Here is a 15,683-nt window from a genome sequence, read left to right on the forward strand (position 1 = left end):
ACACACACACACACACACACACAAAAAAAAAAAAAAAGAACTACCATAATCATGTGAATGAATGAGGGAACTAGAAAGCCTGTCTAGAGTAAAGGTGGGGGTGGGGTGGGATGGAGGGAGATTTGGGACATTGGTGGTGGGAATGTTTCACTGGTGAAGGGGGTGTTCTTTACATGACTGAAATCTAATCACAATCATATTTGTAATCAAGATGTTTAAATAAAGAAAAAAACAATACAAAACAAAAAAAAAGAAAATGTTGTACATGAAGAGCATGTCCCCTGGAAAGGAGAGGCCAGGTTGAGGGATATGGTACACAGGAAACAAAAAGTAGGTCTAAGTTATCAAAAGGGGTTATCAAAAGGGCATCAAAAGGGGCCTAAATCTACTTAGACTATAATAAAGAAACTTGAGGAGGTCAAAGAGATAGAAGAGCAGGTCAAGTGTTTGCCTTGCATATGACTGATTGGGGTTTGATCCCCACCATCTCATATGATATCCTGAACCCATCAATATTTATTTCTCAGAACAGAGCCAGGGGTAATCTCAGAAAACTGCTGGAGTGCCACCCCCAAAATAAACAAAAGAAACCCCAAAACTAAGAAATTTAAATACCAGAAGTTTCGGGGTATTGTATGCTGATTGTGCATGCAGAATTTAAAAATATACACACAAGACAGCAAAATCCAACTGATTCGCAGAGAAGAAAGAAAGAAAGAAAGGCTGAGAATTTGGCTTGAATTTGTGACCTTTAAGATTTTGTTCCATTGAATCAACACGTATATGACACTTCCTATTTCGCAGACCTTGCTCTTTCAAAGTGCTTTGGAAATGTACTAATCTCTAAAATGACTGTGACGGTGACACTATTCTTAGCAATATCTGGTTTTGAGGCAACCAAGTGAGGCTCCCACAAGTTAAGTCACTGGCCTCAAGTCACATGTAAGCGAGAGCAATTTCCAAACTAGGCAAGCCTGTTCCCACATCTGTGAGTCACATCTAGTGTCCAACTTTTGACTGTCTTCAGCAAGGATTTCAAAATCAAGGAAGTTGTCTATGAACCAGCTGCCTACTGAAGTTAGAAGTCACATATGCACTTCTTGGGGCAAGAGCAAGAGTACAGTGGGATAGTGTTTGCCTTGTATGTGGCTGATTGGGCTTCCATCCCCAACACAACAGCTAGTCTTTAGAGTACTGTCATGTTTGATTTGATTTTCAAGCATAGAGCCAGGAGAAAGCCCTGAACACAAGGAGGTGTGGCCAATAAGCCAAAGCAATTTTTTTTTTGTTTTGTTTTTGGGCCATACCTGGAGATGCTCAGGGGTTACTCCTGGCTATGTGCCCCCGGGAACCATATGGGATGCCTGGGATTGAATTGTGATCTATCCTAGGTCAGCTGTGTAAAACACATAGCCCACCACTGCACCACAGCTCAGGCCCCCAAATAATTGTTTTTCTTGGTTTATGGGCCACACCTAGCAGTTTTCAGGGGTTATTCCTGGCTCTATGTTCAGGGTCACTCCTGGTGGTCTCAGGGGACCATATAAGATACCAGAAATTGAACCCAGGTTAACTGCATGCAAGGCAAATGCCCTATTCTCTATGCTATCACTCAAGCCCCTCATGATGGATTTCTTTCCTCCTTACTATAAAAGAAAAAAAATATTTCATACAATTCTTGTCTTTTGTTACCCCTCCCCAAAGCCAAATGCTAATCTTACCTGGATGGTGAGACCCTCCCACAGCTGGGAGGGGTCTGTGGTTGGTAATTAAGAGAGTCCTGAGGGGAGAGGGGAGGGAGATGCAACATGGAGAGATGAGAGGTAGCATGATGCAGAGAAGCAAGAAAGAGGCTGGTTAGCTTAGAAGCTATGTGAAGAATATGCACATGGTGGTTAGGATCTTGCAATAAAGCTGTATGTCTCCTGAAACTTCATCTGACTGCTGTGGATCATATTCTCGCCTTTATCCTGAACCCACAGACCCAAGGGCCAAAAGAGCTGCAGGCGCTGGGCCAGGCCTTGAAAGGCCACACCATCCACCATCCACTCCACCTCTAGGACTTAATAATTAATTGTTTTTAAGCTCTTCAGAACCCTGGAAATCATCATTATTTCTAGAAACATTCTACTTCTCTCCCAGTCCCAGATTTCCTTTGGTCCTCATTTTCATTACTGACAATTCTGGTTGTTGCTTCTACCTTCAGTCTGAATAAAAGTGCAAAACATGGAACAATGGAAAGAATTTGCAGGGTATTTTAGATCATGGAAAATGAGGAAAGGGGGCCTTCTGTTTGGTTGTAAAAAGGCCTACAGGCCCTACGCACCCACATCCCAACCTCCTGGCCACAGCAGCTGTAGGGTTTAAACCAAGCAATCATCTAAATCAAAATCATACACTTAATTTGAATTTCCTTACACTTAAACATTGACTTCTGACTCAATAGTTATTGCTCTCCTGAGTTCAAAATGAACATTTTAGTTTGACCAAAATTTTAGAAATAATAGTAGGTCTATCAAAGACAAATGCTTTATTTTAAATGATTATCTAACAAAAAGTTTCTTTTAAAAATAGCTAGGCCTATTTCAACTACATGAAAAGTGAAACCATTCTAACAATTTCTAAAACTCCTCTGTCCTCTGTCCTTTTCACTGTCTCAAAAGTGAGTTATTTTTTTGTCTGTTTGTTTTTGGGTCAGACCTGGCTGCACTCAGGGATTACTCCTGGCTCTGCTCTCAGAAACAGCTCCTGGCAGGCTCGGGGTCCATATGTGATGCCGGGATTCGAATCACCATCCTTCTGCTTGCAAGGCAAACTCCCTACCTCCATGTTATCTCTCTGGCCTCTATACAGTGAGAGTCTTTATTGTTTTTAGTTTTGGTGAGGGGGAAGGACAGGCTACACCTGGCTGTGCTTAGTGTTTACTTTTGTGTCTTTGCTTAGGTATCACTTCTAATGGTCCTCAGAGAATCATAAGTGGTACTCAGGATATAAATGGAAAGGAAGAGTCTTCCTTCCCATAGATTTAGACAAGGAAGAGTCCAAACTCATGTACTAGTTTTCTAGCCTGATTTGTTTTGTTTTGTTCTGTTTTGTTTAGTGAGCACATCTGGCAGTACTCAGGGTTTACACCTGGCTCTCAGCCCAAGGACAATGTCTGGCACTCAGTGGAGTGTCAGAAATGACACCCAGCTATGTGCAATACAAATGTCCTACCCACTAGACTCAACTCTCCAATTTTATTTGGTTGGAGCCAGTAAGTTATCATCAGAGTTCAGAGTATGTTTCCTGGAGTTTGAAAAAGAGCTCAGCATTGGAATTCATGCCTTGCATATGGAAATCCAAGCTCGATCTATGCTACAATGTGGTCTCTGAATGCCATCCAGCATATCTCTCATCATCTGTGAGCCCTACAGTGGCATGGTGGGACCCAGCGCAGAACTTGCAGGTCTATACAGCTAAACGTAGTGGACATAGGCCCCAGGCTCTTGGCCACCACTGCTCCTGGCCACCACAAAAGAGGTGAGACTGTTTGATTCTGTAGGTAAAAAGTCAACATTTTAACCTCATACTTTGAGATCCGGCCCATTTTCAATCCAACTCTAGATCTGGCACACAAACAAGTTTTCCTTCTGGAGGAAAGCAAAACAAAACAAAGTGTTTAACCCTAAATCAGACCTAGATCCATCCCACTGCCACCTTTTCTTTTTTCTTTGGGGGCGGGTCATACTCACTGTGCTCAGAACTTCCTGCTGACAGTGCTCAGAGGCCTGTACAAGATGTTGGGTTTAAACCAGAGTCAGCTGCATGCAGTGCTCCTTAACCCTGTATTATCTCTTCAGCCCTAAATGCCATTTTAGGTAGAGTAGCCAAGAAAGATATTGCTCTGGGTACTCCAAATATTCAATTTCCTCTACACACAGTTTGGTGTTACTCTGTAAAGGTCAACTGCAGGAGACACTCTCAGTATGAAATGAGGGATCTTTGTGTTTGGGGACAGTGTATCTTAGGCCCTACCCAAGCCTTTCTAACCAGACTTTCTGGGACTTGTAAATTGGTCATCGAGAAACCTTCAGTGTTGATAGTGCACGGCTTGTGCCTCTGGCCTTTAAGGGTACACATATCCAAGTCTTAGTTTCATACTGATCTGATTGTCCTCCAAACCCACACCTCTCTTAACCCCTGGGATGAAGCCTAGACCTGATAAATAAGAAATCATGTTCAAAGGACCCTTTGAATAAATTCCTAATATCCTACTCTCCTTAGAAACCTAATCCAAAAACACATCCTTTAGCTCAATAAGGCCTACAATTATTCTTAGAACACTTTTTTTTTTATTTACAGTAGGTTATGGTTCAGGAGCCCTGAATGTTTGTTTCAGTCCCACTTCAAGAGGTATTGAAATGTCAAGTTCAGAGTTCACCTTAAGACCATCAAAAAATTGAAATTTCATAAGATGCACAGAATGTGTCTCAAAAGTACATTTTAGCATCATTTTAGCATCAATTTCTTTGTCATTATCTTTCTTTTCACTACTTTTTGAATAGAGTCATTTAGAAAGAAAAATGCAAATTTTACAGCCAAAGTCAAGACAACTACAATCAAACTCTTACCTCCTAAGCACTTCTGGTTTCTTACAAGTCTTTATGCTTATGCTGCTGCTAAGAATTTACTGTAACATCTCATGTGAAAATTAACAAGGCCACTAACATGACTAAAAATTCTTTTAATTTATAATTTCACTCATTCCTTAGGACAGTTAATGCCAAGTATACGATATTTAAAATATTGTTCACTAAATCTATAAAAACAAAATGTTTAATTTTGTAATAATTTTCTATACTTTCTTCCTGAGTTAAAAAAAGATAACATCCTTGAATCTGACATACAGCTCTACTTTCCTGCACCACCACAAGAATGCCTTTGGACAGTTGAAAAAGAAATGAGTAAATTGTTTAATCTATTAGAGAAATTTAATTATCTCTTATGAACAAAGTACAGATTTGATAAAGAGAGGGTGTTTTTATGTATTTTGAAGGGCATTTTATTTTGTTTGATTTATTGGGGCTACACCCAGTGAAGTTCAGGAGCTACTCCTAGCTCTGCACTCAGGAATTACTACTGGTGGTGCCTGGGAACCATATGGGATGCCTAGACCGGGGTGTGCAAGGCAAGCAACTTATTTACACTACTTCTCTCCAGCCCCAGTGAAGGGCTTTATAGATGAAAAAATATCAAATAATATGCTGCTAAAATTCCTATTCAATAAGCAGGCAAATAAAAATGATCATAGGGTCTTCATAAAATGAAAATTATACCTTCCATATTTACTGTACACTGGCATCCTCTGCACACTAAAAAAATTAGAAGCTGACAGGGTAATTATTAATGCCCAAATATACACTAATACCCTTCTAAAATGGATTCATGCTTGATAGTGTTTTACAGTGCTAGGTCAATTATTTTCTCTTTCTCAAAATTATCTCTTATCCTCTTCACCAATACTTGTTTGTAAAAAAAAATAATAAGGAAAATCTGTCCTTGAAAATTCTTACTCAAATTTAGTTTTATTGATAATTATTTTAAAATAAGAATAACATAAACTGTTAAGCCAGTAGTCAATAAGTATAGACAATTCAGGAACAAATGCTGACATGTAGTCATCAACAAACCATCCCAAAGGCAAACAAAGTACATGTTCTTTGGACTAAAGTAGGGCTTTAGTAACTATAGGTTTTCAGGGCATTTGCTTGCTTCAGCCTCTAATCTATATACCACTTAGTTCCTTAGGAATGTTCTGCAGCTTCCCAATGTTTTGTCTCTAGTTTTAGTAAGCAAGTTTTGTCAACTGGGAAGAAAGTGTAATTTCAGTGATGTGAATCCAGAGTCCCAATAAAGGAAAAGATCATTTCTAATTGTCTTGGGATATTAAAAACAAACATATGGGGATTAAGTTTAAACAGCAACAGAGCAGAGATAATGGCTAAGACTTTCCTGGCTTAAAGATCTTTGCCATTCAGGTGATATCTGTAATTAAGCTGATAAGAATAGTATTTCCAGTTAGTTGTCTTATTGTGTGGAAGAATTCTAAAGTCCTTTATGTATATACACTGTGGAAAATAAGCCAAGAGCACTTTGAGTTGTGAAGCAAATACACAGGGTTTCCCAGAAAACATCAGAGCTGCAAAGAGAAAAATAAACAGGTGTTTATAGAATTATGTATGTGTATACATATATATAATAAAAAATAATGAAGAATTAGTAGATCATATAAGTAAATTATATAAAAATCTTTCATATGGCTTTTTTTTTTCTCAACAGCAATATTGATCACAGCTACAGCTCAGAATGATTCAGTATCAACCCCCTCTTTGTATAGCAAGATCCAGAGACATTCAAACAATCAAGGCATCCAAATGTGAGCCAAGCAGAATTCCACAAAGGACTGACTGGAAGTGTACCCATTAATCTTCATTAATTGAAGAGCCAGGCTTTGAATAAAACAATTGATATGCATATTGTTTTAGTTCTCTTGTGGGTTTATTGGCTTCAGATTTTTACCTTTTGGGGGCAGAAGGAGGCCACACCTGGTGGTGTTCAGGGCTTACTCCTGGCTTGTGCTCAGGGCTTACTCTGGCAGACTCGGGAGACAATAGGGAGTGCTGGGATAGAATTTGGATTGCTGTGTACAAGGCAAATATCCTACTCGTTGTACTCTTACTGTAGCCTCAAAATTTTACCTTTTTAGTAGCCCAACATCAAACAAACACTCCAGTGAAACCATCTTTGTGGTGGAGTTGCAAAAACTCCTTTACAAACTGGAGCTGCACAAAAAGTGCCAGAAGAAAGTTTTTATTACTTTTAGGACCAAAACAAACAATTCTAAGAAAAACAAATTATGAACCAGATTTATTTTTATTTGCATTTAACAGGATTATACACATTCATGTGTCTAACAAGATCTGCACTGTTACATTAAAAATACAGTACAATAACATTCAACATGAGGTACTTCATATTTATATATTTTTCCTTCATAAATAATGTTGTAAGCTACTAAATTCAAGCACTCTGATACACAAGTAGCTCGTGTCTTGAATTAGCTGACTTATTCAATCTTTAAAAAACAAAACAAAAGACAGTTCAGTGCAATAATTATGTAGAAATTAGACCATTTACTTAAATACTATATTAAGGTATACTCAAAGAATGTTACATTAGAATTACTAGCCTAATTCCCCATTTTCCCCAGATGAACAACAACAAACTGCCAGATATATTGGGAAAAGCATCTACAGAGCATTTTGCTTAATAAAGTTGCATTTATACACTGGAGTTGAGTTGCCTGCTTAACAGAACAATGATTTTCAAAGCTACAAAATCTGAAATTACCAGAGAAAATAAAGCAAGCACATTTTAAGACTTGACTCTATGTTGCTGAAAATGCAGAGGGGAGATAGGTTTATACTTTTAAAAATGGTTTTATTTTAAATGCAATTTGCAGATTTCACTCATATGTTTTGTCTAGCTAATCAAGTGGTGGTCGTCTTTTTTTTTTTTGTTTAAAAATAGTAAATAACATAAAATTAAGTTCTTCTGCACTCAGTGCACAGCTCTCCAGGTGGTTTTTACCTGTTCCTCTAGCATCATGGAGGGCAGCTTGTGACAGGAGCAATTAACAGTGAGTGTCTGTTACTGACCGAACAATATTCACTTGAAGTTGCCACACTCCCTCTCAACAATCTGATCTGAGAAAATAGTGCTAAATAAAATTTCTTCTCCTCTGGCATGAAAATGAGTGCCTTCAATGCAAGACTATTGGCTACCAATTTTCACAATAGCTATGAACTACTGAAATGTTTAACCATAATTTAAAACGAAATCATATAATTCTTCCCAGTGGAAAATATACCTTTCTTCTTTCATTGATGCTTTGCCAAAACTATCTGCAATCTCCCTAATAATAAAAGCAATTAAAATAAGAATTACGAGATAATCTTGAAAAGTTGTCCTGGGAGACACCTACAGTGACCAATAACAGCTTTTCATTTACATTAACAGACATAAATAATGGCAAAGGTGATTCAAACATTTCCCTGGGGCCAGAGAGACAGCACAGCAGAGAGAGCAATTGCCTTGCACATGGCTGACCCAGGTTCCATCCCTGGCATTCCATATGGTCCCCAGCGGGAATGAAGCCAGAGTGCATAGCCAGGAGTAACCCCCTGAGCACCGCCATGTGTGGTCCGAAACAAATAAAAAAATCCCCATTGGGAGCCAAAGTGATAGCACAGTGAGGAGGGAGGGCACTTAGCTTACACACAGCCAACCGGGTTCGATGCGTGACATCTCAAATGGTCTCCCGAGCCAATCAGGAGTGATTCCTGAGTACAGAGCCAGGAGTAGCCCCTGAGCACTGCCGGGTGTGGCCAAAAAAAAAAAAAAAAAAGAACAACAAAAAAAACAACAAATAGAAAAACAAAACATTTCCCATAATCCAGTGTTCTCCTCCATCAGGGCAACTGGCCATAGGCAAGAAGCCTGTGTCTTCAGGGGAAAAGTGGCCCGGAAATACAGGCCAGTCACTCACTAGGGCCTTGCTGAGGCCAGCAAGGGGGAACATTTCCTGTCCCACCTCTCACTAGCCAGGCAGGGAGGAGACAGGTCCTGAGTTGGCAAACACTTGCATGTGCGTGAGTGCACACACACACACACACACCCACCACAGACTAACTCCTGCTACACACAAACCATCCGTGGCTTATAGAACAGGAGAAGGAGGTGGCCAGAGACCACACTCTGGTGGCAGGGGAGCCATCTCAGGGTTGCACTGAGCAGAGAAGCTGCCCAGAACACACAGACGCTGCAACTGGAAGTGGACACAGTGCACACTACCAGGACTACGGGCACTAATCGGTCACAAGCCATCACTGAAGGAGAATGTTTCGGGGAGATTTTCCCTCCTTTATTTGCATTATTCATAAACAAATGTGAGAGCTGGATGTGATGCAGATGCAGAAATATTATGCATGATCAAGTGTATTGCTCCAGACCATTTTTTAAAAACCCTGCAGGCATATATTGGCACTTGAGGATGGCCAGAGGCCAGACTCTAGCAGTCGAGGAACAAGACAGAACTACAATGAACTGAGAAAGATAGAATGCGGTCCAAGTAGATGAAGAATATTTCAGTTTTTTTTTAATCAACAAATAAAACTCTCATTACCTTAACATCGATTGCTACAAAACTAACAGCTCCTCCTTTATTCTAAAAAATGTTTGGTCCTCTGAATGGAAAAAAAAGGAATATGAAGTTCTATACAGAGTGACAGGATAACAAGCAAGTGGGGAACAGAAGCTAAGTCCAGAGAAATCTTTGACTTTTCAAACGATAATTCTAATGTTACATAAATTAAATTGTAGGGTAGGGTATTTTTAGGCCTCTCTTTTAAATTATTTTTAAATTAACAGGAACACACCAGTTTCCCTATCAACACTAGAAGTTTATAACTTAGTTACTTCTAAGACAAGTGCCTGTACAGTAGTACTTGGTCTTTTAAACTCAAAGAACATACATAAATCTTGTAGCCGAAGTCAACACGGACACTTTGCCATGCTTAATATATGACAATCTTACGAAGTCAGGATTTAAAGAAAAAAAGCACTGTCCATAAAGGAAGTATTTCAAAGGAAACTGGAGTGGAGCATGATCAGAGCCTACTTTATAAATCATACTGACAATGACGTGACACTTCTTTCAAAATTGTACACTGAGGTTTGTCTGTTTTGCTTTGTTTTGGTGGGAGGGGGAGGGTTCTGTTCAAAAATAACTCTTGTCATCAATATCTTAGGCTATTTACTTTTATTTGTCAAAATAAAGCCCTAAAGGAAATTCAAAGTGATCCCCCCCAAAATTCTTAAAAAACGATAAGGAAAACTTTTGTAAGGTGGCTTGCGAGGGATGGGCAGCGAGCAAAGAGCCCCAAATTCTCACCAGGTATATGGACATACCCTAAAACCCATAAGACCTTCATGAGAAGTTTGGCTCTTCGAAGCACATAGCTCAAAGCTGAACGGTGCATTTTGGCCTGTACATCACGCAAAGCTGGACGAGAACGAGAAACCAGTACAGCCTCCTCCATCACAATTCCCCGAGCTGGTCACCTGTCTGCAGAAGAGCAAAATATCCACAGAGGATGGCCCAGATGTGCACTTGGGTGCTCACTGTGCTCAGAGATCTGGTCCCCCTGCAACCCGGTACCATTGGGGTTGCCTGAGGCACACTGGGACTGAATGGTCACTTGACCACAGTGCACCGGAGTGCTTGCCAATGCTGTTCAGGCGTAGAAGATGAGCTCAGGGATCTGTCCCCCTTGCACCCCGGTGCCATTGGTGCTGTCTGAAGAACACTGGAACTGGACAGTCACTTTGCCACACTGCACCTCCGTCATGCCCTCCTGGCCGAAGTAACTGAGCTCGTTGCCATCCAGGACGACGCTGGCTGTGTAGAAAGTGTCGGGCTCGATTTGCACTGGGTGCTCGAACCACACCGGGAAGGTGCTGCTGGAGCCGTCCGAGAAGTACTTGCTCAGGGTCTGGCCTAGCACCACGCCCTGGCGCTTGAGCTCGATCTTGGCGCTGTACTCGGCAGAGCCACAGCTGGAGCCATAGAGGCCAAAGCCGGCCACAAAAACCCTCTTGTCCACGGCGAACTGGATGCTGTCGCAGCGGCCCCGGTAGCGCCACTGGTTGCTGCGGTAGGCGCAGGACTGGAAGCGGTGGCAGCGCTGGGGCACCAGGCCTTTGCGGGCCTGGCTGACGAACTGAAGCTCAGGCTTCTTGGCAGCCGTGTACCAGAGGAAGATGTCATTGGTCTCATTGAGGGTCAACACCCCGGACTGAGCCGCACCGTTGGCAAAGTCGTCCAGGGCCATGGTGGGGATCCGAATCAGGTAGAGCGCCTTGCCCAGCACCCTGCGCTTGTTCTCGATGCTCAGGGCCAGGTCCTGGCGCTGGCACTCCACCTCGGCCCAGTTGAGGGCCGCCTCGAAAACCACGATCTCTTTGGCATTGAGGGTCTCCCGGCGCAGTATACTCTCCAGGGTCTGGAAGTCAATGTCGCAGAAGCCCTCGGACCGCAGCGCCAACTCGGCCTGGGCGTCGATCACCTCCCAACAGCGCTGGGTCAGGTCGGGCTCCTCGAAAAGGCAGCTCTGCGAAAGCAGCACGCACGCGTTCTTGGCACTCAGGCTGGTCTCCAGGAAGGTGACGCACGCCCGGGCCAGGTGCGGCACGATGTACTTCTTGGCGGCATAGAGAGTGGCCAGCACTGTGTCAGCGGCCAGGTCGATCTCGTCGCAGTAGATGTACCTGAAGGAAAGCAAGTGCATAGCTCAATACAACTGTCTGGGAGGAAAGGAGGAAGGAAGAAAAGGAGGGAGGGAGGAAGAAAGGAAGGAAAACAGGAAGGAAGGAAGGAAGGAAGGAAGGAAGGAAGGAAGGAAGGAAGGAAGGAAGGAAGGAAGGAAGGAAGGAAGGAAGGAAGGTTTAAGATTGGTGGAAAATTTATTATCTATCTTATATTTAATCAAAACCTCCCTGTCTTAGAAGATAGTTTTACTTCAATTTTTTCTGTACATACATAAAGAAATGCCATTTAAAAAAAGAATTATAGTTAAGATAGTTTTAAAGTATTAATATATCAATATGAAAAATTACCATACTCAACCATCCTCAAAGAACCCAGTCACTATGTCACCTCTGATCTATTCCTTTCCCTTCCTCCTCCTCTACTGGTGACTGGTTTGTATTACCATACCAAGACTTACAAACACATGCCTTTTAATACTGTAATGCTAACAATGATTAAAGCGTTATGCTTTTTAACTAAGTTTGACTTGGACATTTCCTAAAAAAAAAATAAACTTTATATTACATTAGGTACTTTGAAATAGTTCCAAGCTTACTGGATTTTCAGATATAGATGCTCACTTACACTGAAGCCAACACAAGCTTTAGGGAAAAAGAAAATAAAAGCCTAAAAAGGAATTCTTAACCCTAAACATTTTTCTACCTTTAGAATTAAAGAGTATTAATTATACTTTATATACTTATATTAAGATGACTAAAATTGGGGCTGGTGAGGTAGCGCTAGAGGTAAGGTGTCTGCCTTGCAAATGCTAGCCAAGGAAGGACCACGGTTCGATCCCCAGGCGTCCCATATGGTTCCCCCAAGCCAGGGGCAATTTCTGAGTGCTTATCGAGGAGTAACCCCTGAATATCAAATGGGTGTGGCCCAAAAAAACAAACCAACAAAATAAAAGATAAATAAAATTATCTCTTGTGGCCCAAAAAAACAAACCAACAAAATAAAAGATAAATAAAATTATCTCTTGACATATCTAATCAAAAGACAAAGCACACCTAAATATGCACTAGTGCATGCTCCTGTGAAATGTCATATTTTTAGGAGGTAGTACACATTCTCATGTTTGATGATGGCAAAAAGTCCAAAAATAGTGTGGCAAGTGAGAAATTACCTGTTCTTTTTAGGTTTCTATGGTTGTCAACCTAATAGATAATAAGAACTAAAAATAGGTGAAAAAATAAGTGGATCAAACTTAAATCATGTTTGTACTGTTGTTTCCCTGTGTAAGTCATGTAACCAGAAATTTACAATGGCGAGAAGGGCAATTTTTGGAGGAAAAAAAAAAAACCTAATCTAAAACGGTACTTTTATTTTTGCTTTCAGGAAATCCTTTCTCTTCTCTGACAGGCTCCAAGCCAACCACCACTGGCAAAATGGCCTGAAAAAATACCTACAGCTAGCTGGGTCATTCTCTGACCACAGAACCAGGACCTTGGGAAATTCTGGAGCACACTCAGCACTTGGTGATTCCTAGACCAGAAGTGTCCAGCAAGCAGTGTTCCCTTTCTCTAGACAACCCCTTTCTAGGAATACTGGCTGCTCACCCATAGAACAAGATTACAGACAGCCTGGTTTCTGTAGTCCTGAATGGCAATGCGGCACAGGTCAGCCCTAGCACAACAGAAAAGGCACCTTGCGACATTCCTGATTCTGACCACTTTGTGTTTAATGTCAAAAGCTGTATTAAAAGCTATTCTAGGAAAAACATGTTTGAGAAAAGATACTTGTCAAATGATGCATCAAATGACTGAGGTCTTAGGTAAAAGATAGCTAATTGTGATGCCTGTTTCCTAACTGTGCATAAATAATGAATAGGATACAGCCCTTAACTGTAGTGTGACTGAATCACTGAGCCAGGGTTAGGATTCTGCAGCAAATAACAATGTCAAGTATACAAAGCCGACAAATTATAGGAAAAATAACAAAGTCCTTTACTGGTTTTTCTGCATGTGACTCTAAAATAACCCTGGTCAGAAAATGGTTAAAAGTGGACCATGGGTTCATATTTTGTAGGTCACTTAGTCTCTTGCCTTTAATCTCCCTTATCTCTCACAGTAAAAGCCATAGTCAGCAGCAATTAGATCTCAAAACTTTAACACAAATTATTAAATATTTACATTTCCAAACTAGCTGCAGTATGTATTTGTTCAGTAGGCAGCCAGTAATGAGATAACACTCATCGACATTTTAATCATTTATAGGATTATTGTCCAACTTGTTGAATTGAGTATTTAAACTGATTCCCCCTCCCCTCAACAAATACTTTATTTATTACAGTGCACTGAAATCCATTCAGCAACTGAGAAACCTGAATGATAATATACTTTGGCTATACTAGAATAATGATTAACAAAAATAATGTACTTCCCTATTACAAATGACACTGAATTTCAATGATATGGTAGAACATGTCAACAGAGCAGAACTCTCTATCTGGTTAACATATACTAGATTCAGAAAGATTCCCAAGATAAAAAATCATTTTCAAGACTAAACACATGTCTTTACATTTTTATTTACCAATTTATCCTTCTCTATACAGCCAGACAAAATTATTATATTATGAATTCATTCTTCTCTGTACATCCAAACAAAACTACAAAAAAAACGCATCTTTCAAAAATGTTTACCATCAAATGCTTATTCTTTTTTCCCCCTCCCCACGACCCCCCTCCATATGCTTATTCTTAAGAGAGAAAAAATAACAATATTTTACATAACTGTGTACATAAATGTATATGTGTACAAAATCACTTGCTTTTAACTGAGAACTTTTACAGTTGCTAACAGGCAAAAACTGCTATAAAACATAAACATTTCATAACATTGTTTCTTTTTGTAAAGAAAAAATATATTTGAAAGACTTATTCACAATAAGCATACTTCATTAATGTCTAAACCAGAAAGTTTTTCTTTGAATTGGTAACTTAAAAAGCAAATCACAGTGCTTTTTGCCTCCTATTCGCATGCTACGGTGTGGGTGTAATTCTAAATCCCTCATCATTTCAACTGTTTGCTCCAGAAAGGAACAGAGCAGTCTTCCTCGGAAACATTTATAAGGTAAGCAGCACCCTCTTCCTTCATTAGAGGCTTTCTGTTCTCTTACTCAAAACTTGTATTTCACTGTGAAACTTAAACAGTATTAATACAGTATAAACAAAGATCCCCACATATCTGCATGATGCTTACTTTAGCATAGCGAGAAAAGCAGCTGGTTCAACATCTGGTATCCGAATCTCATCCTTGTCCTCTGCAAGTTCTCCATAAAACATTGCATGAAACACAGAACTCCCAACAGCTAAAACATACTGTGGAGAAAAGAAAATCTTATTTCACACACTAAATAAAAAGCATTTTCAGCAAATCAATTCAGGAAAAAAAAACAACAACAACGAAGCAATCAGATTTACTGGACATGGGTACCAAAACCAACTCTTTGGAAAAAGGTCTGGCGTCACTTGCCATGAAAGCACAAGGCAGATGTTCCCACAAGCCAACCTAGGCTAATTATCTCAAGGCTTTAACAGATTAACACACAAATTCCTCATTACGAAATAAAGAAATAAAAAGTAAAGCTTATCTAACTGATTTCCAGGATCAGTCAGACCACATATGACTTGACTAACCTGTCCCAACTTCCCAGAACCTGAGAGATAAAAGGGCATGCTTTTGTAGGATCTAAAGCAGGGTAGAGGAAAACAAAGAAAAAGGGGGTAAAAAATGAAGTATTGCCAAAGCCCTTCAGAGAGGGTGTGCTTTCTTAGTGACTCCATGAAACATGCATTGCATGCCATCAGCAAGCCGTGTACACCATGATCCAGGCTGCCCAGGAGGGTCCCCTTTCATGCATCTGAGTATGAACCTGGTAATGCAGCTGTTGCTTACTTTGTGTCCTGGCAACCGCTGAGTCCCGCCTGGTGGGCCGACCACAAAATGCACATCTGCCATCAAATCATTATTGAACATCACCGCATTTCTACAAACAGAGGCAATTCATTAACCCATTGCATCCAATGTCTCAATACCACCCTCCCGACACAGAAAATACGCACAAGACTTGCAAGCTAAGCAACAGTTTAATAATAACTTCAGGGTATAACGATAACTAAAGGTTCCAACTCAAGAGTTGTGTTTGTGATCACTGCAAACACCTGGGATTTAACTAAAGATAAAAAGGAAGAAAAGTTATGCAAACTTTTCCCTAGGCTATATCATCCACAGCCCTGTCACTTAAAATGCTCCAGCTTGCAAAAAC

The 15,683-nt window shown here is 40.4% G+C and overlaps 1 protein-coding gene across 2 annotated transcripts in view; it reads right to left on the reverse strand.

Annotated features, from left to right (window-relative positions):
* Positions 1-6,896: 6,896 nt before the first annotated feature.
* Positions 6,897-15,683, reverse strand: part of BTBD3 (BTB domain containing 3) — a 35,387-nt gene continuing 26,600 nt past the window's right edge. For both annotated transcript variants that reach the window (XM_049775674.1, XM_049775673.1), the window contains 3 exons: positions 15,314-15,404; positions 14,618-14,736; positions 6,897-11,370 (listed from right to left, as the gene is read on the reverse strand). In XM_049775674.1, the coding sequence (XP_049631631.1) occupies positions 10,338-11,370; positions 14,618-14,736; positions 15,314-15,404 (1,243 nt within the window). In that variant the 3' untranslated portion in view covers positions 6,897-10,337. The remainder of the gene's footprint in view (positions 11,371-14,617; positions 14,737-15,313; positions 15,405-15,683) is intronic.

This window comes from Suncus etruscus, chromosome 6 (assembly GCF_024139225.1).
Source record: "Suncus etruscus isolate mSunEtr1 chromosome 6, mSunEtr1.pri.cur, whole genome shotgun sequence".
Lineage (NCBI taxonomy): Eukaryota > Metazoa > Chordata > Mammalia > Eulipotyphla > Soricidae > Suncus > Suncus etruscus.